Source organism: Sorex fumeus, unplaced genomic scaffold (genome assembly GCF_029834395.1).
Source record: "Sorex fumeus unplaced genomic scaffold, SorFum_2.1 ptg000003l, whole genome shotgun sequence".
Classification (NCBI taxonomy): Eukaryota; Metazoa; Chordata; class Mammalia; order Eulipotyphla; family Soricidae; genus Sorex; species Sorex fumeus.
This window is the reverse complement of record NW_026606060.1, coordinates 26,421,374-26,448,395: the sequence shown is the minus strand read 5'-3', so window position 1 is coordinate 26,448,395 and position 27,022 is coordinate 26,421,374. Positions and strand designations below refer to the sequence as shown.

General features: G+C 37.7%; 2 protein-coding genes across 2 annotated transcripts in view; one reads left to right on the top strand and one right to left on the bottom strand.

Annotated features, from left to right (window-relative positions):
- The window catches only part of PAWR (pro-apoptotic WT1 regulator), a 100,621-nt gene that overhangs the window by 65,103 nt on the left and 8,496 nt on the right, over positions 1-27,022 (top strand). Inside the window, exons 3-4 of the mRNA XM_056119907.1 lie at positions 13,023-13,057; positions 26,501-26,648. Coding sequence (XP_055975882.1) covers positions 13,023-13,057; positions 26,501-26,648 — 183 coding nt within the window. The remainder of the gene's footprint in view (positions 1-13,022; positions 13,058-26,500; positions 26,649-27,022) is intronic.
- The window catches only part of SYT1 (synaptotagmin 1), a 551,120-nt gene continuing 533,133 nt past the window's right edge, over positions 9,036-27,022 (bottom strand). The window contains exon 10 of the transcript XR_008793241.1: positions 9,036-9,067. The gene's annotated coding sequence lies outside the window, so the exon portion shown is untranslated. The remainder of the gene's footprint in view (positions 9,068-27,022) is intronic.

Genomic DNA, 27,022 nt, shown 5'->3' with positions numbered 1-27,022 from the left:
CATATTCTATATATAAGTTAAATCATCAGATACTAGTCATACTGCACTTACCATGTCACCCTCCAGTTGCATCCAGGTTGCAAGAAACTGCACACTATTTTTATCTTTTCTCATGGCTGGTAGTCAGTTTCTTTATCCAGTAATCTGTTGTTGCACCTTGGGAGGGGCACATCTGGTGGTGCTCAGAGCTTACTCCTGGCTCTGCACTCGGGCTTCCACCGGTGCTCTGGGGATTGTACAGGATACTGAGGATCGAACCTGGGTCGGCTGTGTGCACAGCAAGTGCCCTATCTGCTGTACTTTCTCTGTCTTGTTGGGAACTTTGGTTGTACCTTGGCTGTTGTGGGTGTGTAGTGAACATAGGTTTATACGTGCTTTCTCAAGTTATGTGGTGTTTTTGTTTGTTTGTTTGCAGGCCAGGAGGGAAATGAATAAATACCTTCTACTCAGTCATCTCCCCACAGCCCATGTCTTAACTCTTCCAAAGTTTAATTACCAGAACAGTCAAATTATATTTTGTTTTACCTGAGATACATGCCAGGAGAGGAATTGCAAGGTCATGTTTCTGGACTTTTGGATTGTAGATGATTTTTGCTGGTGCGGGGTGAACTCTCACTGTCTTTTTGATTACATTTTTTCCTGGATTTGTTTTGTTTTTGGGAGGGGGCAGATATGACCTTGGCTGGACGTTCTGTGACCTTGGCTGAATGTACCATACACTCTTTCGGTTATTATAGCTTTGTGGTCTAGATTGAATTTAGAACAAGATACTGCAGACTTTGTCCCCCCGCCCCCATGGGATTATTTTGTATATCCATTGATCTTTTGTTTCCATAAAACTTTTTTAGGACTTTCTTATTCTGCTTCTCTAGAAAATGCCATTGAGATATTAATTGGAATTGTATTGGACTTGTCTACTGAAAAATGACTGTTTAAATAATATTTATTCTTCGAGGCATCAGAGTGATGGTACAGTGGTAAAGCATTTGCCTTGAACACAAATGACCCGTGTTTGATCCCTGACACACATATGGTCCCTGTGCCTTGCCCTGAGCACAGCCAGGTGTGACTCCAAAACTGGGGGGAAAAAAGTTTATTCTTCCAGGTCATGATCATAGAATGGTTTTCCCATTTCATTTTATCTTCAGTTTCTTCCAATGGTGTTTTATAGAGGAGTTTTTTTTGTGTGTGTGGGGGGGGGAGTGGTGGTGATGGGATGAGTTTGGGCCATGAGATACCCCTGAAAAGTGCTCAGGGGTTATTCCTGACTCTCTTCTCAGGAATGACCATTAGTGATGCTGGGAATTCAAGCCAGGAACTGTTGCATGCAAGGCAAGTGCCTAAACCCCTGTACTAATGTTTCCAGTCCCTAGAGATGCTTCTGGTTGTGTGGTTGAGTGTGTTGGTGCTTGGGGACGACCAGGGCTACCCAACAGTGCTCACGGCACCGTGTGGTACCAGTCATCCTCCTCACGCATGTGCTTTGCCACTTGAGCCATATCCAAGTATATTGATCATTTTCAGTCTAAATATTTGTTTTCTTAGTTGAATTTATTTCTTAATGTTTTTCTCTTTTTGCTGTGATCATACATTGCATTGTTTTTTTTTCCCGTCTGCTAATTCATTGCATAAAGAAATACAACAGAATGTTGTTTGTTGTAGCTTGCAACTTTGACTTATTTATTAATGGTGTTTTGTTGTTGGGGCCTTTTGGATTTCATGTACAGTTACATGTACAGTTGCCCTGTAATGGCAGTTTTCCTTCTTTCCAGTTTGGAAGCCTTTTATTGTCTAGTTGCTCTGGCCAGAACTTTCAATATTAGTTAGATAATAGTGGTAAGAAATGAATATCCTTACCTTGTTCCTGACCTTAGAGGAAAGAAAAGCCTATGGTATTAGTCTACTTAACATATATGCCCTTTTGTGTTTAAGTATGTCCCCTTTTTTTGATAATCTGTATCAAATTGATCAAGTGCTTTTTCTTTGTAGAGATTAATACAATTTGAGATAATCATCTAGTTTTTTTCCCATCATTTTGTTGATGTGATATGTTACATTGATGGATTTGAGCATATTGAACTCCGGAGTTTTTTGTGTGTGTTTCTTGGTTAAGCAAGATAATTTTCATCAAAACTTACTTAGAAATATGTGAGAGCAGAGAAAGAGACTAAGTATGTGTTCAAGAGAGAACATGGGCTTCTCCAAAGTGGAAAAAAAAAAGCAAAGACTTAGAGAGACAAGCGAGATTCGTGTTCAAGGGTGAATACAGGCTTGAAGAGCAAGTCCCATGGAACCCTTCTTGAATCCCTGGAATAAATCCCAGGTGGTGACTTCGGTATGCTAACAGGTTACTCTGAATTTTGTGTTAGATTTTGACTGTGTGTATATATGCAGTGTGTAAGTTTGTGTTCTTGTTTGTTTTTGGCATCAGGTTTGCTAACTTCATAATAGGATTTCGAAAACATTTGACCTTCACTTAATTTGAGAGGGAAGGTATCAGCTCTTTTTTGAATGAATGCTTGGAGGAAGTCACATTTTCTTTAATCTTTAGTGTACACTTCAGTTGTTTTCCTATATCAGCAATTGTTGCTATAGTGAACAAGAGGAGATTATATATCTGAGTTTAGTGTTTTTATTTTCTGAGTAAGGTTTGGTTTTTTCTGACTGTACCAGTTTATCTCCTGCCAACTGTGAATTATTGTTCCTTTATACCCACATCTTTACCAACACCTATTATTTCTTGCGTTTTTTTAATAGATATTTTAAGAAGCGATGTGGTCTCTTGTAGTTTTGATTTGCATTTCTCTGATGTTTAGTGATATTGAGCACTTTGCAGGTGCTTTTGTCCATATATGTGGGTTTTTAAATAAAATTTCATTTTCAAATTTTTTTTTCTTTTGATGGGAAAATGGTTGGGCCGTACCTCTCAGTACTCAGGCTAACTCCTTGTTCTGTGCATAAGGATCATACCTGGTTGTGGCAGCCACTGAAGGAAAGGTCAACCCTATGCTAGGCAAGCACCTTTAACCTCTGTACTATCTCTCTGGCCCTACTGTACTTTAGGTAACATGATTTTGATAGCACTGTTTATGATTTGACATACAGTCACCATCACCAGAGTGCCCAAGACCCTTTATTAGTAATTCTTATGTTCCTTCTAGTTCTCCCCCTTTAGACCCCACTCCCGCTTCCCCCATGATTGGTAATCTGAGTTTTGTCATCTAAAGCCAAGAATTTTTTATCGTTCCATGCCGTCTGTTCCATGCCATTTGTTTCTCTGTATATCACAGATGAATGATCATCTGTGTTTGTCTTTCTGTGTTTCAAACAAATCGTCCTTGTTTGTCTTTCTCCTGAGTCATTGTGCATATTAGCCTGATACCCTCAGGTTTTATTCATGTTGCAGTGAACTGCAAGGTTTATTTTCTTATAGCTGGATTTTATTTCACAATGTTTATATATTACAATTTATTTTTTTTTAATCTATTGAATATTTGGGTTGTTTTCCTATCCTACTGTACTAAATGTTGGAGTGACTGTAAGTGTGCATATATCTTTTTGAATTGTATTTGGAGGGTAGATGCTAAGAAGCAGAATGGCTAGGTGGTATGGAAAAGCTCCATATTTTTTAAAAGGATTTTTCAAGGTATTTTTCTTGGAGGTAGAGCCAGATGATACTACACCAACAACAGTATATGAGGTTCCTTTTTCACAACATCCCCACCAGCAGTGGTTGTTTCCATTATTTTTATTATGACATTCTCATTGGTGTTAGGTGATATCTCATTGTTGTTTAAATTTACATTTTCCTGGCATTGAACACTTTCATATGCCTGTTGACTCTCCATTTGTCCTCCTCTGGAAAATAATTGTTTCTCTACTCCCTATTTTTTTACATAGGTTAGTTGGGAGGGGGGTTGTTGTTGTTGAGCTTTGTGCTTTATAAATTTGGGGTATTAATCATTTAGCTGATGTAGTGTGCAAATGTTTTCTCCTGATCATTAGGATGTTATAATTAGCCTGAGTTTCTTTTTTCATGTAAACATTTTTTAATTTGAGGTAGTCCTATTTGTTTACTTTCATTTTTGTTATCTTTGCTATTGGAGTTAAATCTCTGAAGATATTTCTGCGGTGCATGTCCTTGAGAGTTTTGCCTATGTTTTCCTCAGTGTGTTATGAAGTCAAATCTCTAGGCTCTTGATACACTTTGAATTAAATACGTGTATTTGAGATGTGGAGCCAGTTTTACTTTCATGCAAAATTTCACAATATGACCATCTAGTTTCCCCAACATTATATTTTGAAGAGATATCCTTGCTCTGTTTCATACACCTGGCTATTTTTTCAGAGAATTACTTCATAAATTTGACAGTCTGGGCTCTGAATTATGTTCCACTGGTTTGAGAGTCTATATTATATACCTATTCCAATATCATAGCCTTGAGTATTATAGTTTTATAATATAATTTAAGACCACCAGGAAATGCAATCTCCCTTCTTTTTTCTCAATATAGCAATAGCTTGGGCCGGAGTGATAGCACAGCAGTAGGTCGTTTGCCTTGCACACAGCCAACATGGTCGACCCGAGTTCGATTCCTCCGCCCCTCTCGGAGAGCCCGGCAAGCTACCGAGAGTATCTCGCCCGCACGGCAGAGCCTGGCAAGCTACCCGTGACGTACTCGATATGCCAAACACAGTAACAACAAAGTCTCCAATGGAGATGTTACTGGGCCCGCTCGAGCAACTCGATGAACAACAGGAGGACAGTGACAGTGAACAATAGGTTTGACTCTTGGGAAAGTTGTATGATTTCATACAAATGTTAGTAGTTTGTTCAGTCCTTAAAGAATGTCATCAGGGGCTGGAGCAATAGCACAGCGGGTAGGGCATTTGCTTTGCATGCCGTTGATTCCCAGCATCCTAAAGGGTCCCCTGAGCACCTCCAGGAGTAATTCCTGAGTGCCTGAGCCAGGAGTAACGCCTGTGCATTGCTGGGTGTGACCCCAAAAAGAAAAAGAGTGCCATCAAATTTTGGTGTGAATTGCATTAAATCTGTGTAAGGTTTTTGGTAGGGTGGTCATTATGACAGTGTTAGTTAATGAACTGATTTCATGAACTTGAAATATTTTTCTATTTCCTGATGTCTGTTTCCTTCACAAGTGATTCAGCAGTTTTGATGAATATATCACCTCCTTTGTTAATTCTTAGGTATTTGGTATTTGACGTTTAAACAGATGAATGTGATTGTTAGGATATTTTTTCTCTAGTTCATGGTATGCTTATAGAAATGCAGCTTTTGTGTGTGAGTATTGATTTTTGTAGGCTCCTACTTTGCTGTATTGGCTTATTGTTTGTAAGTATTTTAGTGGTATCTTAAAGATTTTCTGTAGCTTAAAAACTTATTTGCTGTTTTTGATTTTTTATTTTCTCACTGATTGCTATTTTGAGACCCCAAGGCTATAATGAACAAGTGGAGAAAGTAGATATCCTTGCCCTGTATCTGATCTCAGAGGGGATTTGTTTCTATGGCCCTTACTGTCTCAAGGCACGCACCTATTTTGTTGAGGATTTTCATCATTAATGGATGTTATATTTTACCTTTTTTTTTTCTGTGATTTTTCTTTTTTTTGATAGAGTATATTACATTAAACCACCCTGTGTTCCTAGAATCAATTCTCTGGTGAATGATCCTTTTGATTGTTGTTGGATTCAGTTTGCTAATACTTAGTTTTATCAGGGCTATTTTTTATCCTATCTCTGCCTGCTTTTGATGTTAGGATAATGCTGTCTTCATAGAAGCTGTCAGGGAGGCCTGAGCTATAGTATAGCAGGTAGGGCATTTGTCTTGCACACAGTTGACTGACTTCAATCCCAGGCATCCCATATGGTTCCTGAGTCCCCTGGAGTGTTCCCTGAGCTCAGAGCCAGGAGTAAGCTCTTAGCACAGCCAGGAGTAGCCCTAAAACAAACCCAGGAAATGAAGGAGGAGCAGAAGAAGGAGCAACAGCAACAGTTAGGAAGGATTGCTCTTGCTGTTTCTTTGCTATCTTGTATTTGAGTATAGGTAGTAAATAATTTTCTGTTTGTTAGAACTCATTAGTGTAGATCTCTGGACCTAGACTTTTGTTCCTGGGGAGATTTTAAGTTACTGCTTCAATTTTCTTTCATCTTATGAGTCTGTTGCAGTTTTTTTTTCTTTCTGATTGAGTTTTAGGTTGTTGTATGATTCTAAGAGTTTCATCTAAGTTCTCCAGCTTTGAGGCATAATTATTCTTAGTAATTAATCTCTTGTGGTTATTTATGATTTTGAGGTGCCTTTCATCTCTGATAAAAATTTATTTGGGTTTCTATCCGGTTTTCTTCATGAATCTCTCCAAGAGTATGTTCATCTCATTTATCCTTTAAAAAAAAAACAGCTCTGGTGTCATTGACCCTTTGTAGTATTTATTTGATTTTTATAGCATTGATTTCTACTCTGGAGTTAATTATCTCCACCCTTCTACTTTAGGGTTTATTGTTGTCTTTTAAAAAATTTATTCAATCTATGATATTGGGTTATTTATTTGAACCTTTTCTTGGTTTCTGATTTATCCCATGTTGCTCAGGAAATATCCATAGTACTACTTTTACTATGGCCTATAGGTTCTGATAGTTTGTGTCTTCATTCTTGTTCAGGAGTTCTTTTTATTTCTTTTTTGATAACCTCTTTGACCCAGAAGTAATTTAGCAATATGTTTTTCAGTTTCCAAATGTTTTTTTTTTTTAACTTAGTTTTCATGGTTATTTTTTATTCCCATCGCCTTGTGGTCTGAAAAGACACTTGGTACGATTTCTGATTTTGTGACTTTATGGACACTAGAATTGTACCCCAGCATGTGGTCTATTCTTTGTCCCTTTGTATTGAAAAAGAATGTATATTCAGTATTTCCTGGGTGGAGGAACCTGTACAATTATGTAACTCCTAGTTCATTCTCCTCCAATGTGTGAATATATCTTTGAGCTCCATTTTGTCCTGCTGATTTATGCATCTTCTTTTTGCTGATGCCATACTTTTCTGACTGTTAATTTTTTGTAATACAATTTCAAATAAAAGGGTGTTATTATACCTCTAAGTTTCCTTTTGGTCATTATTTCAGTTTCATATAAGATTAGTTTTGCCTAGGTTATTTCTGTTAAGAACAAACCATTGGCATTTTGATCAAGTTTACAATTGAACCTATAGTTTGCTTTGCGTTACACATCAGAGAAATTTTTAGTAATTTTAATTCTTCCCATCAATTTGCAAAGTATCTTTTTTATTTATTTGTAATTCCTAACTTCTTTTATCAATGTGGTGACTTTCCATCATGCAAGTCTTCTGCCTTGTCAGTGAAATTTATTCCTAGATTTTCTATGCTTTTTTGATGCAATTTTAAATTAAATTGTTTCCCTAATTTTTCTTTCCAGAATTCATTAATTTGCTCTAACAGATTTATTTAGTGGAGTCTTAAGAGTGAGTTTTCTATACATAGTTTGTCACCTTCAGATAGTGTTAGGTTGTTACCCCTTCCCTCCCATTTCCCTCCCTTCCCCTCCCCTCCTCTTCCCTCCCCTCCCCTCCCCTCCCCTCCCCTCCCCTCCCCTTTACTTCCTCAGCTCCCCTTTCTCCCCCTCCCTTCCCTTCCAATACTGTGTGGAATTAAAATAGAGGACTTGCCATCTTCTGCCTGTTCCTCATCCTGGAGGAACTGCTTTCAGTTCTTTGCCGTTGAGTATGTTAGCTGTGAACAAATGTCATATGTGGTCTTTATTGAGGTACGTTAGTTCTGTACTCACTTTGTTGAGAGTTTTTATATGCATAGGTGTTAAACTTTGTCAGTTTTTTACATTAACTGAAACAATTGATTTTTAGATTGCATTTTGTCAACGCAGTTCATCATTTTAATTGATTCATGGATACTGATGTATCCTTGCATCCCTAGCATAAATTGCATTTCATCATGGTATATGATCCTTTCCGTGTACGTGAATTCATCTGCTCGTACTTTGTTGAGGATTTTTTGGTATCTGTTCATGAGGGTATTGACCTGAAATTTTCTTCTGATGTCCTTGTCTGACTTCAGTGTCAAGATAATGCTCGAGATAACTCATAAAATGAATTTGGAAATGTTCCCTCCCGAGAAAGCCTGGTATTATTCATGAATGAAACCACCTGGTTCCAGACTTGATGTTCATTGGAAAGTTTTTGTTTCACTCTCCAAACTGATAATCATTGAATTAGAATTTTAAGGGTTTTTTCCTTCTTATCTAGTTTTATTTTAGATTTTTTTCATTTCTTCATGAAGGTCGCCTTTTACATAGGAAATAAGACATTCATGAAAAATGGAGTAAAGCTATGTTTATTTGATTTTGGGGTCACACCCTGCTGTGCTCAGGGCTTGCTCTTGGCTTCATGGTCAGGATTCGCTCCTCGATCTATTCAGGGGACCATGTGGGGTCCTGGGAATCGAACCCAGGTCAGTCGTATGTAAGGCAAGTACCCTATTTCCTGTATTATTGCTCTGGCCCCAAATAAAGTTGTATTTAAATGACTTAATATGATATGAGAATTTATTACCTTAGAATAATTAAGAGAGATTTGCTAAAATTGCACCAGAACCCAGAGTTTTTTAGTTTTTAAAAATTAGCTAACTTTTTTAAATGTTTTATTTTATTTGTATAAAGTAGTTCAAAATAATTTATTATATCCAATATTCTATCACCAATCCCATCACCATTACACCATCCTGCTACCATATTTAGAATTTTCCCGCCCCAACCTCCAAAGCCTGCATTCAAAGCATGACCTAAATAATTTATTTTGTACTGCTTATTATGAATATTCCACTAAAAATGATCCAATCATCCAAAAAAAGTTTCCTTAGAGGAAAGTCTGTGAAGATGATTGTATTTTACTCTGGAGCCACTAAGCCCCTTATATAAGAGATTACTAACATGTGAAAGGTGGGCCTTCTGCGCTAATATACATATATATATGCTTACACACACGCATACATGCGCGCGCACACACACACACACACACCATCAACTGTGGTGTGCTGCATATCATCAATGGGATAGAGTATGAGTTGTTACAGCCGCACACCAGGAATTCTAAAATTTTAAATAGGATGATAGAGGTGGAGTTAATTTTTAAACTGAAAGGTGATTTTGGGGTTCAGCAGCATCTCTGTGGTGTGTTGCTCTCTTCCATGGTTTATTTGTGAGTCTCTCTGATCATGGCTGTTAATGAGCTTACATGGCACCGGAGGCAGTTTGTGGGCATGACTACCAGGCTCTCAGAAGAACAGGGAGATTTGGGGTGGCGGTGGGGGGTTATCATCAGAGCCTGGAGATTTTGGTCACAAAACCTGCATGCCTGATCTTTTCAGCACATTCACTCATGGATGAGACTTATTTGAGCTTGTGGAAATCGGCCTTGAGCATGGTGGAGAATTGAGTTCTGGAAGTTTCGTGTGCTTACTGTAAAAGATTGGCATTATTTTTCTTACCCAGGAATGTTTATTAAGATACCATGACTTACAAAGTTGTTCATAACAGAGTTGTTTCAGTCATACAATGTTCCAATGCCAAGCCCACCACCAGTGTCCCCTTCCCTCCACCAATATCCCCAGGTTCCCACCCACCCCACAGCCTTCCCCCTTGGTAGACATATAACAAACTTATTTCATATTTACTTGTTCCAGTAGAACTTAAATGATTGGCAAATAGAATTATCAGAAAACAAATCAGTAACACGTAATTTGTGATTAATTGCATTTTTTTAACATTTCCTAATCTAGTAGAGGACAACTGTTTGCACCATTAGTGCAAACTGAGTGACACTCCCTTAAAGGAGCTTTTTCAATGCTTCATGCAAAACTGGTTTGGAGACTGTGAATCCCCTAAGCTGTTGGCCATCCATGAAGCTACTTATAGTTCTTTCAAATCTGAATGGTAATCTAGATGAATAGAGTATTCTTGGTGCGGTGTTCATTTCCTTGACTTTTTGTACTACATCCTTCCACACTCTTCTGGCTTGTAGAGTCTCGTTTGATAGATCTGCTGTACATCTTAGGCTTTCCTTTGTATATGTTCCATTTTTGGTCTTGCCACATTTAGTATTTTCTCTCTGTCTTTGGATTTTATCGTTTTGAGTATAATGTGACTGGGTGTTTTCCTAATCAGGTCTATTTTCACTGAGATCCTCAAGGCCTCATGGAGCTCTGTGACTATAATCCTTAACTCTGGGAAGTTGTTATGAATTGTTTCCTTAATTGTTTCTTCATTCCATTTGCCTTCATGTTCTTCAGGGATTTTTTTTTTTTGGTTCTTATATTGTTCCTCTTGAACTCATCCCATAGTTCTCTGGTATGCCATTCATTTCTTTCTAGATGTTTTTTTCCTACCTTCTGCTATTTCGTAGCGGATTCCTCCTTAGCTTGGAGCTCCTCAATCTTTTGCTCAGGTTCTGTTATTCTGCTATGTAGGGCTTCTATTAACTATTGAATGTCACCTACCATGTTCTTCATTTCTATCATTTCCGACTAGTTGTTTTTTCATTTTGACTCATACTTGTGCTTTGCAGGATTTATTGATGGAGTTTATGTCTTTGATGATACTGTTGTCTCTCATTGAATGTGGTAGGCTTCTACATGTTTTCCCCATTTTTTTTTTTTAGTGTCCTTGCTGTGCTGGCATGAGTCTTTACTCTAGTTGACCCATGGAAGATGTTGAGGGATTAAGCTGCTCATTTATTCTCTGCCTGTCCTCAGAGAGTGACAGGAAGCATAACAATGAGCCACATGTAATGTGTTGAGTAGATAGGTTGCGTGCTTTAGGAGCTGCCACCCTTAGAGTGGCATGGGTCTGGTGTTGAGGCTGTTGGCACCAAGCCGGTAGGAAAGGGTTCTGTCCGCAGTTCTGGAATAGACCCAGTGATGTCACCCAGAGGCATGCCTCACCTGGGATGGTGAAGCAGCAAGGAAATGTCAGCAAGAGTTGTGCTAATTAATGGTTTCAACTCACTTGTGTCATTTAATAATCTCCAAAATAACTGTTACTCTTATTTTATAGATGAAGAAACTTAGAATAAGAAATAATTTACCCAATTTCAGAGCAACTGAGTGTCCTGTCTGGTTCAAGCATGGGTCTAAATAGTACTCCTACCCAAATGGTTTGCTGTACTGTTTCCCTTCAGTACCCCATGCGGTGAGAACATGCTGCTTTCACTCTGGGTCTGATCAGTTTAAAAAGGGAGATTGTTCTGACTCACACTGGGCCACTTTTTATGTGTACTTTTTAATTGTAAAATCTCTCTTGGAGACTTTTGGGGAGGAGGCTGGTTTGGGCAATATCTAAGCCATACCCAAAGGTTTTCAGGGCTAAACCCTAATAGTGCTTGTGAGAAGCCATATGTAGAGTTGGGGATTGAACCAAGGCCAACTTATGCAAAAGTGGCTTATTCCTGGACTATTTTTTTCAGCCCTTTCTTGGAGACTTATAGTAATTAACAGCAATAAAAGAAGCTACACTGTTTTAAAGAACTCATCATTTAATTTGGACTCTTTACTAAATAAAACTGTAAAAATATTTGTCAAGCCTAGCCAGGATCAGAGAGAAGTGACGGCCTGGTTGGTTGCAAGGACATGTATTTCCCGGTGCAGTAGTTAATATTAAATTTTCAGCATATTTGGCATTGGGGAAGGTGATTTGGTCTATACCCAAGCACTGCTCAGGGGTATTCCTGCTTCTGTGCTCAGGAGACCATATGTGGTACGAAGGATTTGAACTGGGATTAGTGGGATGCAAGGCAAGTTCTTAACTTACCTGTACTATCTCTTGGGCCCCAGCTTCCCTTCCCCACTTTTTTGTATAATAAAATAGGCATTAAAAATGACCTTTTTTTCCCTAGCTTATTTTAAATTTTTATTTGTTTTTTATTTGCTCGAGTGGGCCCAGTAACGTCTCCATTGGAGACTTTGTTGTTACTGTGTTTGGCTTATCGAATACGTCACGGGTAGCTTGCCAGGCTCTGCCGTGCGGGCGAGATACTCTCGGTAGCTTGCCGGGCTCTCCGAGAGGGGCAGAGGAATTGAACTCGAGTCGGCCATGTTGGCTGCATGCAAGGCAAACGCCCTACCACTGTGCTATCCATATTTTTGGGCCACGCTCAGAGGCTATTCCCATCTTGTTGCGGGGGGATGAGTCACTTATGGTGGTGCTTAGGAGACCATGTGGTACTGGGGTTCAAAACTGGACCTTCTTCATGCAGAGCATGTGCATTAGCCCTTTCAACTGTTTTCCTGTTGCCATTTTCTGACTTTAAAACTTTTTTAACTATCTTTACCCTTTGGGAGGGTCGGGCACTGGGTGTTATGAATTGAACCAGGGCCTAACTGTGAAAAAATTTCTGAATTCCTCTTAAATTTTTGTACTGAGGGATGCTAGAGACCCAATCCAGGGTCCCAGCATACATAACCTGTGTCCTACCACTGAACCTTATACCGCGCCCCTGAATCATTGCCTGTTCTTTTGGTTAAAAAATTGAGGGCATAAAAATAGCCTTGGAAGTAGGTTAAACATTGAGAGCTGAAGAGACATTATGGTGGGTCATGCTTTTGCTTTGTATGCAGCTGACCCAGGTTTGATCCCCACTATCACGTACAGTGCCCCAGGAAGTCTTGCACTGTCGGATATGACTCAAAAAAAGAAAAAGATGACTTTCTTAATGCTTATGGAATTCCAGAATTATGTAAGCAAACAGGTTGATGATTAATGTTTCTTTTGTCCCTTTTAAGAACTTAAATATACTTTGAAGTTAAAATTTCTTAAGTCATTGGGTTCATCTGAAAAATCAGTTTCAGAATGTTTTATTTGACAGTGTGACTTTTTAAAAGAAACTATAACTGCTTCAAATTTGCTTCAAGATTGTCTTGTGAGATTTTGGAATTGTATGCCTGCACACAGACCCAAACTGATACATCATCATTTTTACCTTACAGGAGCCATCTAGAACTGTTTCGGGCAGATATAAAAGGTAAGAATTCTTAAGTTATGAGTTATAACATATTATAGACATGAGTGTAATGTCTACCTGACTTACCTGGTTAGAACTGTTTCAAGCAGTTTTTGGAATATATGAAACTTTAATATTGTGCTCTTAAAAAGAAATTACATAATCAGGAGTGTAATGTCTGTCTGGCCATGACTTATTCTGACATTGCATAGTCTTTGAAAATTGCCCATGTCTTGAACTTGAACTGGCCTGATGAACTTAGCATAATAAAGACTTTGTATTATATTTTTTTATATATTTAAACATTAAAAATAAAAATGTATCACTTGTATTAGCCAAACTGTCAGAGCAAAATATAGAATGAATCGCATTTTAATTAAGTTTTTATTTTGCTTTATCTTTTATTTATTTGGGGGCATGCCCAGCTGTGCTGAGGACTTACTCCTGGCTCTTTGCTCAGTGTTAATTCTGCTGTTGCTTAGGGGACCAGCTGGGGTGCTGGGAACAGAAACCAGTTCCACTGCTGCTTGCAAGCCTTCCCACTGTGCTTCACCATGTAGCAGTGCTTGGGACTACTCTGACTCCTTGTGCTCAGACCATGTGGTGCAGGGTATCAAACCCCATCTTCCCCAATGCAAAGCATGCGTTCAGCTCCCTGAGCTCTCTGTGTCCAAGACAGATACTCTAGGTTAATATAAAGCCTTTGTTTTTGTCTGGTATATTAATGTTTTAAATGTTTGATTTTAATTTTACTTATCCCATCTAAAATAAGATATTGGTTTAGAGGAAGAACTTTAATTTTAGTGCTATATATTTATACGGGAAATTTGATTTTAATTTTTAACCCTCTGCCATAATGTGCTAGTAGTAGAGAAAAGTAGGCCAAACGCGAACCAAACGGAAACTATATCTAGTGTTATTACTATTGCTTTTATTTTTATTTCTAAGTCATTTTGATTTAGGTATAATAAAATTAAGGATTTTTTTAAATTGGTTTTTGGACCACATCCCACATCAGGGCTTACTCTTGGCTCTGAGCTCAGGAATCACTCCTGGTGGGCTCGACCATATGGGATGCTGGGGATCGAACCTGGGTTTGGCTATATATAAGGCAAGTGTCTTACACACTATACCTTCACTCTGGCTCCAAATAGTGATTCCTTTGAAATTTCTGACATTTATACAGTTATTGGTAGTTTTTACTTATCATGAATTGTTCTAACTATAAGGAATTTTTTTTTTTACCAGATATCATTGCCCATCAAAAACTTGATTTGTTCCAATTCTTGGTCACATTTCTTAAATTCAAAAAAGTTTTTATTTGAAGAATAAAGGTAAACATTAGTAAATGGAGCTACAGAGAGCTCAGTGCTTCACATGTGAGAGCCTGGAGCTCCATCCCCCTACAGCATGGCCTCACACAGCTACTCCAGAACTGACCCCCTGTGCTCCCAGTCACGGGTAGCCTACGACCATCACAGGGTGTGGGCCAGAAACCACAGAAACAGAATAAAATAAACAAAATTTCAGTAACTTAAGTTTGAGAAATCAGTTGTACATATTTAGTTTTCTTTAAAGTAATAAACTTTAAGTTATTGTTGGCATTTTTCAGATTGTTGATTTAGTGTACCAATTAAGTGAATAATTTTGTGAGTTTCACTAAGATTTATATATCATAGTGTTAAAAAAAGAAAACTTGTTCTCCTGTGGTTTATGTTTTTTGTTTTAAAAGCTTTATTATTTTGCTCATGACTACTCTTGTGTTCATACTTCAATTTGTATAGCCTATATCCTGTGGTGTGTTACTTTACATCTTTAGAAAGTTAGTTCTGTTTTCTACTATTAGAATATAGATTAAAGTTCTGATTTTCTAGTCATAATTCACTGAGCCAGTGCAACTCATAGCTGAACACTATGTTAAGAGAAAGGAAAGAACATTAAATTTTTTAAAAGCATAAACCGTGGATACTGTGTCTGAAATGAACAGAGTCGTGTTGAGAGGAATTTGTTATATTATCTATCAGCAGTTCCTTAATCTGCCAATAAACTGTAGCACTGTCCAAAGAGAATAGATGTTCTTGGTGAGTGAGGAGTTGGCTAATAATGAAGATGGAAAATGGAGGAATGGACTGAAAGGCAGAAATTTGGCACCACGTGCTAGAATGTGTTTTCAGTAAGCCAATAGCATGATAGATATTGTACACATATACACATAATAATAGATCTAGAAAAATTCTTTAAAGGGTCATTAGAAGTTTAATCAGCTACATAAGGTTGATTTGTTTGTATGTATAATCTTAAAATTATGAATTAAACATTTTTTTTCCTCACAAATAACAAGAATGTACTTTTTGAGCAGTGAGTCTCTTAAGTACTCTGATGTACTTTTTTTTTTTAAACACATTGATACCAATGCTGCAATTTGTGTTCAAAACCACTTTCAGGTGTGAGCCACTGTATTGTGCCCAGGTATAGTGCCATAAAAATCAAACAAAAAACAACAACAAGGAGAAACAATCACTCTTTTTCTTTCTCCTTTTAGTTTTTGGACCACACTTGGTTCTCGGGGGCAAGAACCCAGTGCTAGAGGGACCAGAATGTACAGGGGATTGAAACTGAGGCTTCTCCGTTCAAGGCACATACTCTAGTCCCTTGAGTCATTTTCCTAGGCTGAGGGTCGCTTTTTTGCCTCCTAGTGATTTCTGGGACACACCCAGCTGTGTTCAGTCCTTATTCCTAATTCTGTACCCTGGGATAGCACCTGTTGGTGCTAATGGGGAGTCATATGTCTGTATGTGGTGTGGGGTGGGGGGGATTGAACCCAGGTTGGCTGCATGCAAGGCAAGCTGTATTATCTCTTAGGTCCCAAGGATCACTTTTAAGAGATGCTCCATTTGGATCGAATTTGGCTTAAGGGTATGTAAGGATTCATACTTTGCTTGTTTTAGGCCCTGATTTTAATCCTCAGGACCTCCAAAAATATCTGTAGTGTCTAAAAGACACTCTTACCTTAGGAGAGAGATCATACAGAAGGCAGGGCACTTGTTTTGCCTGCAACTAACACTGGTTCAATCCCTAGCACCCTGTGTGGACCCCTGAGCACAGAGTCAGTAGTAAGCTCTGAGTATCCTGACTGTGGTCTGAAAACCTAAGGTAAATAGCTAAAAATTACTCTATCTTGAAATTTTATCAGATCTGTTTTTTTTTTAAATATACAGAGATTTTAAGTGTTTGGGCTCTTTCATAGAAATTTGAATAGAATTTGTTTTAAGTTTGGAAAGTAGATTTATTAGAAACAATTTTCATGCCGATATTTATGATCTTGTAGTAAAACTATTATTTTTTATGTCAAACTCTCTGTATAATCAATTTTTTAACCAGTAGTTTTTGTTTGATTGCCCATGTGTTTTGAGAACCACTGAGTCTCAAGAAACTTTATTAGTTTGTTGTCAAGGGTCAAACCAAAAATTTTGTGTGTGTGTGTGTATGTGTGTGTGTAAGCTAACTTCTCTTCTGATTTGGGTCATACACATTAATGCTTGGGTGCTGCTTCTGGTGCAGTGCTCAGAAGCCACTTCTGATGGACCTCTGCAGTGGATGTTTGTGGTGTCAGGGATTGACTTCAAGGTTCTTGCATGCAAAACATGAGTAAATCCCATTGAGCTGTTACCTTGACCCAAAATTCTTTAAAGGTAACAGTTCCAGGCTAATGAAGACAATATGAATCTTTTGAAAGTTGGAGATCAAAACAAGTCTTTTCAATATCCCATGAAAATAACTGGAGCCAGCCAACCCCGTTACCCTGCTACCAAACAGTCCCAAGAGCTAACCAAGCACTAAGCATTCACCCAGCTTTCTTGTGTGCTCTGTCGGTTCCTCTAGTCCTGCTGCTAAGAAAGAAGTACTGCGGCTGCTTGCTCAGCCAAGTGGCTTTTAAGGCAGCTGCAGATAGTTCTCTGCAAAATGTTCTGTATGACCCCCTGCTGACTAGATTCTCTTCAAATGGGAATCCTTTTGGACCCCAGAAAGTTTGTTCCTTTTTGTAGCACTGTAGCACTCTCCTCCCATTGTTCATCGATTTGCTCAAGCGGGCACCAGTAGTGTCTCCATTGTGAGACTTGTTACTGCTTTTAGCATATCAAATTCCTTTTTGTAGATAAATCAGTTTCTGCTACTTATTTTTTAATTTTTATAAATTAATTTTTGTTCCTTTTTTGTAGGTAAATGAATTTCTGGAACTTTTCATGAACTAGTAAATATTCATAGAGGAGTTAAATTTGCAGACTGGGCCAGAGTAATAAAATGGACCTGTAAAGCATTTGCCTTGCCTGTAGCCAGTCCCAGTTGCATCCCACTACTGCATATGGTTTACTGAGTACTGCCTAAAGTCCTTCTTGCCATATTTCATAAATTTATACTTTGGTTAGCCTTCCAAATAAATACCTCTAAAGCATCTTCAGTTTTTGGTTAACAAGGTTATTTTCGATATAACAGTTTGCAATGAAATTCTTAGTATTAAAAAATGTTGGGACACTGGTACATTTTATGGTGTGAATTTTTCCCTTGTGGATATGTTTTTTTTCCTATTTCTTAAATTAGAAAAATTTTAAAATTTAATAAATTTTAAATAAAAATTTAAAATTAGCCCAATATGCCATTGGGCTACACTAGCATGTGACCTGGATGAGTGGAGACATTACTGGCACCCGCTCAAGCAAATGAATGAACAATGGATAGTGATTTTTTTAAATAGCATATTTACAAAAAAAGTGATATTTTATGGCATTTTTATGTACCAGACTTTTCATATACATATATATGTATACACAGTAGATGTTTTGGGCTGGAGCGATAGCACAGTGGTAGGGCGTTTGCCTTGCACGCAGTCAGCCTGGCCGAGCTGGTTTTGATTCCTTCACCCCTCTCGGAGAGCCCTGCAAGCTACCAAGAGTATCTCGCCCACACAGCAAAGCCTGGCAAGATACCTCTGACATGTTCAATATGCCAGACACAGTAACAAGTCTCAAAATGGAGACGTTACTGGGCCCGCTCAAGCAAATCGATGAACAACAGGAGGACAGTGCTACAGTGCAATAGATGTTTTATTATCCCCATTTTACAGATCAGGAAACTGAGGCACAGTGAAGTCTAATGACTTGAGGTTAAGTAACTATTGTAATATCTTGCTAGTAACACTTTATCTCATGGCAGTATTACTGTGTCAACTCTAGATAGATTATCTACAGTAGATGAATAGCAGTAATATATTAAGAATATACAGTGCTCCTACACTATAATGAGGAAAAAAAGAATATGTTAGTAGCTAGTAATACATTACTTTCTATGTCATATTTAATATATAGGATAGACATATATACATAACAGAAGTATATAATATGAACATAATATATAGGTAATATAATATATGTCATATTAAACATAGGTAAAATGTGATATATTATGTAATACATTTGTGTTATAAAATACAGAATTCTATATATTATAGTAATACACAATGCTATAATCACATGTTATATAATTGCACACGAGATATGATGTGTTGTATATTATATATTGCTAGTATGTAATATATTAGTAATATAATAATTAAATAGATAGTAAAATATTTGATTCAAAATTTGTTTTAGTGTAATAAAATCTCAAGTAACTGGAAGGTACTAGAAATTTGACTTTTTTAACACAAGCTTTCTTTTTTTTTTTTTAAAGTAACGTGTGTGTTCCTGTATTTCATGTACTCAGCTATTGCTAGTTTGTTTTAACTACAATATAGTATCATAAAATAACTAAGGTAGTGAAGCATTCAAAATATGGAAACCAACATTTTGCAGTTATTTCAGAATGTTATGACTTATCAAATTCTAAATATTTGATATCTATTCTAAAAATAGACTTTTGTGAGCTTTATCTTCTAATTGTTGTTTTAAAATAGCCTTTTTTCAGTGGAAAATTCCTCTAGCCGAATGTCATGATGCTGCCAAACGTGTTCACATGATAAGTGTTAGAATAACTGATTTTTTTTTTTTGGTTCCAGTATATCTCCGCCTAGTCTTTGCACAGAATATGAAAATTCCCAGAGAGAGAAAATTTTTCCAGTAAAGGATGATGTTTATCTTTGACAGTGATGATTTTCCTTTTTCATTTTCTGAATATTTTAGTTAATATTTTTGTAGTGAAGAGTAGAGGGGAATTCTTTTTTGGAATTATATTGGAAATTTGGGTTAATATTCTTAAGTAGAGTGTTAAAAACTTTGGGAGTTGAAACAGTCTTTTATTTTGGTTATTTTTCACTCTATCCAACACTTATTAGGCAAAAACCAATTCTGTTTTTAGAGTAGAGCGATAGGGCCAAACTGATAGTACAACAGTGAGGGCACTTGCCTAGGAGCATGCAGCTGACCTGGGTTCCATCCCTGGCACCCCATCAAGTCCCCTGAACCCACCAGGAGTCACCCCTGAATGCAGAGTCAGGAGTTAAGTCCAGAGCACAAGTTGCATGTATCCCAAAAACAAAAAGGAGGGAGGGAGAGACAAATCTGGCAATATCAAGCTACACAATTACTTATAAGTAACAATTTCTTATAAATTTAATATGTAATGGGAATAAGGCATTGGGTTTAGAGTAATAATTATTTTTTGTTTTTAATTTGTATGGTAGAATAATTTATGTATTGGCAAGCCCAGAATGAAGGACTTTAATAAGGGAAACTTTGAGTAAGGAAGGTAATTCCGAGCCTGGAACACAGAGTTCGTCCCTAGCACTGCTTGATACCCCTAATAGCACCACTGCTTGTGTTCCTCCTAGTCCTCCCACCCCCAGAGTAAAACTTTCAGAAATGCATGTAATGCTTGTACATCGGCAAAGAAATTATTAAGGGATTCCTAGATTTTTTTGATTGTTAATGGTTATCAGTATTATAGTTACATTTTTTCAAGTTCTCTTGTGGTTGACTTAAATTGGATAGAAATCTGAACATTGTTTATGATCCTTGTTTTTTTTTTAGCTTATTTGATCCAGTCATTTTCTAAAATATTAAGTTTATATCCTGCATATTTCCAGTGTTAGCATACCAGTCTGAGACACCATCAAACATTCAGATTTCTGGTTTAGCAAAAATGGACTTTGATGCTGACTATTGAAATTCCTGAGGTTTCACACATTGCTTTTGAACATGCTAAATTTAGGACGCTTCTGAGATAAAAGTAGATGTTGAGAGTTGTTATACAGATACAAAACTAATGATTTGAGTTCATCATCATATGATAACTGAAGTTATTAGAATATACAACATTTGGCGCACAGATTCACACAAGTAAAGAGAACAAAGTCTGAGGTCAAGGCCGAGTAGTGCAGATTAATAAAGAACAGGTAAAGGGAAGGATGAACTATAAATGTGACTGGGAAATACTAAGGGATTTCGAAGAACCATAAGGATAGGGTTTCACTGAAGCCATACCATATTATAGAAGAATATTAGGATGTCATTCTTACAAATGAGCATTCTAGAATGTCATGAATTAGCTTTTTTCTCTTAGTTAATGGATATATAGTTTAAGGTTCCTATCTATCTCTTTTGGATGTGGAGGGCACCCAGGAAGCAGTACTCAGGGATCCCTTCTGGCAGTGCCTGGGGGAACATCTGTGGTGCCAGCCAGCCAGCTGTATGCAAAGCAAGTGCATTAACCCCTGTCACATCACTCTGACTCTCTTTCACATCTTTTTAGTCATTTTATAATTCCTTTCTTCCTGTGTTGAGTTTTGTGTAGTCATGATGCAGTTAACCTGCTAGAGACATCTAGGCTGCTATAAGCATTCAGGTTGCATCTTTCATGGAATTTGTTAATTTCATCTAAGTTGTCACATTTTTATTTGTTGTTAAATGTTGTTTGGTTGTTCCACATTTATTTGCTGTTAGTGTTCAGAGAATCTAGTGATGTGTTCCCCCTTTCATTTTTGATATTAGTAATTTATTGTTGCTCCATTGACTTGGCTAGCAATCTACTTGTTGCCCTTTTCAAAGAACCCACTCTTAGTCCCACTAGATAGTACATCAGGTAAGGTCTTACAAGTGGTTGTCTCCAGGTTTGATCCCTGGCACCACCTATGGTCCCCTGAGCTTGGCCAGGAATGACTCGTGAGCACAATTTTTGTGTTTTGATTTTTTTCTCTATTGGTTTACTGATTTCAGTTTCACTGATTCTTCTCTAATTTTTGTTTTTTTTGTCTTTTCTGTTTTTGGGCCATACCTGGCAGTGCTCAGGGCTTACTCCTGGCTCTGCACTCAGGAATCACTCCTGGCAGGTCTCAAGGGACCGTGGCTTGTCATGCCATGTTCAGACCCATGTTTGGGTGCATGCAGGCTCCAGCCCTACCCACTGTAGTATCCCTCCAGCCCATCTGCTCTAATTTTTATTACTTTTTTTATTCTTACATTGGATTTAATTTGTTCCTCTCGTTTTCAGAGGTAGAGTTGTAATTGTTGAAAGTGTTGTTATCCTAAATACTTTTTTGCTGAGTCCCTCAGATTTTAAGTTCATTTATGCTCAGTTAGATTTTCTTCAGTTGTTTGGAGGAGGTGCCTCCCATACCATTCTCGAGACCATCAGGGCTGCCTGAGAGGCTAATTCAGAATATTTGAAAATTTCTTTTGATTTCTCTTTTGACCAATATGATATTTAGAAATGGTTAGTCTCAACAGTTTTGGGGGGATTTTCTATAATTGAATTCTAATTCAATTCCTTTATGATCTGCAGGTAGAAGGTGTTTGATTTTTATTCTTTCAGTAACTTTATGCCACAGATATGGCCTATTTTGGTAAATGTTTTGTATGATCTTGAGAAGAGTATGTATTCTATTGTATATGCAATATTTTTGTTAGCCATTTAAGCCTAAAATATGCAGATAAAATACAAAGAAATAGAATGAATATGAAGAAAACAGACAAAAATCAAAATCTCATTCTTTTCAACTTACAGTTTTGTTAATATTATCTAAACACAGGAAGTACAATTTACATTCTTACTTGTTTTTTTTGGGGGGGGGGGTCACACCCAGTGATGCACAGGGGTTACTCCTGGTTCACTCACTCAGGAATTACTCCTGATGGTGCTTGGGGGGACCATATGGGATGCTGGAAATCAAACCCAGGTCGGCCACATGCAAGGCAAAAGCCCTACCCGCTGCTGTGCTATCACTCAAGCCCCTATTCTTTGTTTTTTTTTTTTAATCGAATCACAGTGAGATACATGGTTACAAAGTTGTTCATTCTTTTTTTTTAACCCTGATTTATTTCTGATAATCCAAGTTTGCTGGACTGTTTTGATAACAGAAGATAAGCCACTTATACTTATGTGACAGTAGTGGTAAGCCAAATGATGTTGATAGAAGTGATTTCAAAGGATAAGAAACACAGGAGTTTGTACTAGTTTATTGAAAGAATTATTATCCCTCTTATTTTGAGTTTTGGGGGGTGGTCTCTGGAGTGGGGGTGGGTGGCTGAGGGGAAGGGTATGTTGTGGTCACACTGGCTGGCGTTCAGAGCTTCCTGTTGGCTCTGTGCTGAGGGACATTCCTGGCAGAGCTCTGGGAACCAAACCTGGTAACGGGGAATTGGATCTGGGAAAGCCTCATACAAGGCAAATGCCTTACCTGCTTTACTGTTTCTTCAGTAATCGAGTCAGTTTTTAGCCATAATTGATTGGGTAAGTGCTAGAAGCACATAGGTAATTTGCAGAGATGTAATACAAAAAGCAAAACCATCAGAATTTTAAGCAGCATTTATATGCATGATACACATACATTGCAATCATTAAATGCATTAGTTTAAGGAAAGACTATAAGTGGTAGAGCAGCTTGCCCTACGTGTGTGAGGCCTGGGTTTGAATCCTGGCACGCTTCTTTTTAATAAATAAATAAATAAAGTTTTATAAAGCTCACAGACATATCTTTAGAATTCCATATGTAACCTCTACCATTATTGTAACTACCTAAACTATAGTAAAATACTATAGTAAAATAATATTCAAACTTAAAATAATTTTGTATATAGTCATTAGTGCTTTGTGAGTTTCTTTTAAGCTCACTTCAGATTAGACTATATACAAATATTAGACTATATACAAATGACAAGGCAAATGAGTTGCTTAGAAATAGTAGATGAAGCTATAGCAAATAAAGGTAGTTTATGTTTTATTCTCTGTATATGCACACATTTCTTTTTAAACCTCCAAAGCAGTGCTCAGGAAACTTAGAGGCCCCTTTGGGGGATCTCGATAATTCAGTGTGTGGACCCCTAGGAGTCAGTGCTGGTTTATCCAGGCCTTCCCGGCTGTACCTCACATTGCTCAGGGGATTGGGTGGTGCCTGGGATTGAACTACAGTTGGCTACATTTAAGACATGTGTTTTATACTATCTCTCCGTCCCTTAGCTTGATATATTTAGAAACAGTATGCTGATACATTAGACCAACTCTCGGACAAACAGGGATAGCTAAGGCAGTTTTGTTGATTTTAATTTTATATTAATGCAACAGCAATATGAAGGGAAATTTAATTTTCCTCATCCTTGCTGACAAAACAACTTGATCTAAAGTATGTGAAATATCAAAGGGTTAACAAATCCATCTGATTTGTTTTGCTTTGGTTTGTCAGGATTGCATTCTGGTTATGTAGACAGTGAGAAGGAAAATATGCTGAATCTTGTGCAAGAGTGAAAATCAATGTCCTTCTCCTTCATTAACAAACCCTTCCTGGAGTCCGGCACTATGGTTCAGTGGCAAAGTGCATGCCTTACATGCTTTGCTCTGGTCCCTTGAGCACTGCTGGGAACAGACCTTCGCCCTTCATCCCACCCCAGCCCTCAGCACAGAACAGACTAGCCCTGGGAACCTCTGGGTGTGACCCAAAAGCCCCCCTGTCCCCTGAATAAAGAAAGAAAGCCTTGCTATGATGTCAGCTGAACGGTATACTTGCAGTATCAGCTACTTAGCAGTAGTTCGAAATATAAATTAAATATTAGTAGATTATTTGAAATTGAAAAATTGAGTCACTTGTGTGGCATGCTATTGACCCTGGTTTGATCCCTGGCACTGCATATGTATGGGCGTGATGCCTGAGTACAGAAAGAGGTGTAAGCCCTGAGCATAGCTAGGTGTTGCCTGAAAAACCAAAACAAACAAATGTGATCATAACTTGGCCATTAAGTCAGTGAGATATTATTATATGCTGAGGTATACACTGATTTCAAAGGGAAATTTTCAGAAAAAGTACTTGAAGTTTAGGATGAAGTTTATGATGTTTTTGCAAGAGAATTTGGTCCCAAAATTACTTGGCTGATAGCTTTATTCCCCCTTTTCCCCCAAATGATTTTAATTTTTCTATGTAAGATGAACAAAATGAAAGGTAGAAATTTGGCAGAATGTGTAAATTATTGCAATCTATTCTTTAATATCAGGTGGTTTAAGTATGGTCCTTCATATTGCGTATTTGCAAAATGTTACAGTGAAATGCCTGAAATGCCTTACAAACTTGATGACTTGAAGTTCATTGAAAAATTAGATATATTGGGGCTGGAGAGATAGCACAGTGGGTAGGGTGTTTGCCTTGCATGCGGCTGACCCGGATTGAATTCCCAGCATCCCATATGATCCCCTGAGCACTGCCAGGAGTAACCCCTGTACATCGTCGGGTATGACCCCAAAAAAGCAAAAAAAAAAAAGATATAAGAAATAGATGATTGGTCCATTATTTCACTTAAGATTATTTTAGAATTAAATGTCATTTTGTTAGATAAGTTACTGGAACTGCTAAATGCAGTAGTCTCCAGCAAAGCCCCCGGGAGGTACTGCCTGCCACCACTCCACTCTGTGTAATGTACCCTTTGCCCATTGAGCTACAGGGCTTATGTGATAACTGTGTCATTTAGTGTGTCATTTCTGAGATAAGGGCACAGCAGATACTTCAGCTTCTGTCTCAGTTGCCAAACAAAACCCATCAAAATGTAAGTGACTTGCATTTAGCTGTCTCTGCGGCATTTTCTCTTGGAGTGGGCTGCTATGCTCTGAGCAGGCCAGTGGGCAAACCTGCATCTTGAGACAGACCTTTTGTCACCTCACATGTGAGTGAACTGAGAGACAATTTCTCTTGTTCAATTAAACCTTCAGGTGACTATTACTCTAATGAACTGTTAAGTAAACCACCTCCTGTGCTGCTTTCAAATTCCTAATGATTAAAAATTACAAGAAAATGTGTTTTAAGTGATTAAGTTTTGCTGCAAATTGGTAATAGATAATACCAAGAAATATTTGTAAGGGAGTTTATTGTATTTGAAACTCAGATGGGCTGGGAAGATGGAGCTAAAGTCTGGAATGCATATGCAGCTTCCCGTGGAGATACTCTGGGCTGAGTCTCTTTCACTGCATAGTCTCCTGAGCACCACCAATTATAACCCTGATACCAGGCACTGAAATAAGAGAAATTGTTGTTTTACTCCTGGCAGTAATAACCCCTGAGCATCACAGGATGGGTTTTTCCCCCCTTCCAAATAAAGTTAAAAGTTCTGATGGCCGTGCTCTAGTGTTGTTTCTGTGCATACTTTCAGTGAAGAGTGAGTTTTCAAACTTACCTGATTCCTTATTATAGTCAGTGGGGTGGATGTGACTTGAAGTGCCTGAATTTAATAAAATTAGTTGAACTTACATTTTATATGACCTTTTTACTCTTACAGTTTTCCAACGTGTTTAGTAGGGCATCCTGAGCACCACCTCCAGTAATTCTTGGCCAACCTTGCCCGGTATTTTTGTGTTCAGCCCCAGCCCTATGGTGCTGGGGACCAGCAGGATACCATAGCGGTGTTATGGTGCACTGAGGACTGCAACCAGCCATAGATGGGGGAGGACATGCAGTTCTGGGACCCACGTGCAAGGCGTGCAAGGCATATGCTCCGACCATTGTGCTCTGTCTGGTCCCACTAGTAGTTCGTTTTCATTTGATCTTGGAAAAGTTCTGGTGCTCCACAATAGATTGGAATTTTAAAAGAGACAAGAAAAGTTGATCCTCATTACAGATGGTCTCAATTCTCACCACACCCCACATTACAGTTATCTCGCGATTCTTGTAATTGATTTTATTTTATTTCCTATTAAAATGAAAACCCTATGAAGGATAGAGTCCCAGTTTGTGTTTGCTTTTAACAACTTCAGCATCCAGAATTGTCTATGGTCATTAGCGGCTACTTAGTAGATATTGGACAAAAACTTAAATTTTTAACAATTTTTTCCATTCTGTGATTAGTGATGGAATAGAGATGAATTTCTATAATTATAAGTCAGCTCTTACAACCATATGTCCTTAAGGGATTAGTGATCGCTAATGGTGAATGTCAAGTATTGTTTATATCTCCTTCTTAAGAACTAGGAATTTTTACAAAACGCATTTTGTTTCCATAGTACAACCAGTCCTTCTGAAGAAGAAGTCCTGAGTAGACATCCCCGAACAGAAAGAAGTGGGTTCAGCAGATACAACAGAGATGCAAATTCTTCAAGTAGTTTGGTCTCAAGCAGCTCACTGGAGAAGAAAATTGAAGATCTTGAAAGGGTATGAACCACAAATTATGAAGATGATAACATTTAGTATATGATTGGGATTCCTTTTTTTTTTTTCAGAAACAGATAAAATAAGTTGAAATTTGTTGCAGGAAGGCATTTGTACTAAAAAGGCAGAAGAATGAGGGAAAATAACATTTTTGTTAATTAGTATTTCCATATATAGTCAAATAGTAAACTTTGAATCACTGTTTCAAGCATGTTGTTTCTAGATGCCTAATAGTTAGGAATTTTATGATTTCCTTAAGTCTTCCCAGTACTGTTTATGTTAAAACTTTTGGAAATTAAGCCAGTTCTTGTATTCCTTAATATGTAATGGATTCTTCATTCTGTTTTCTTAATATATTAAAAAGCAATCTTTACCTT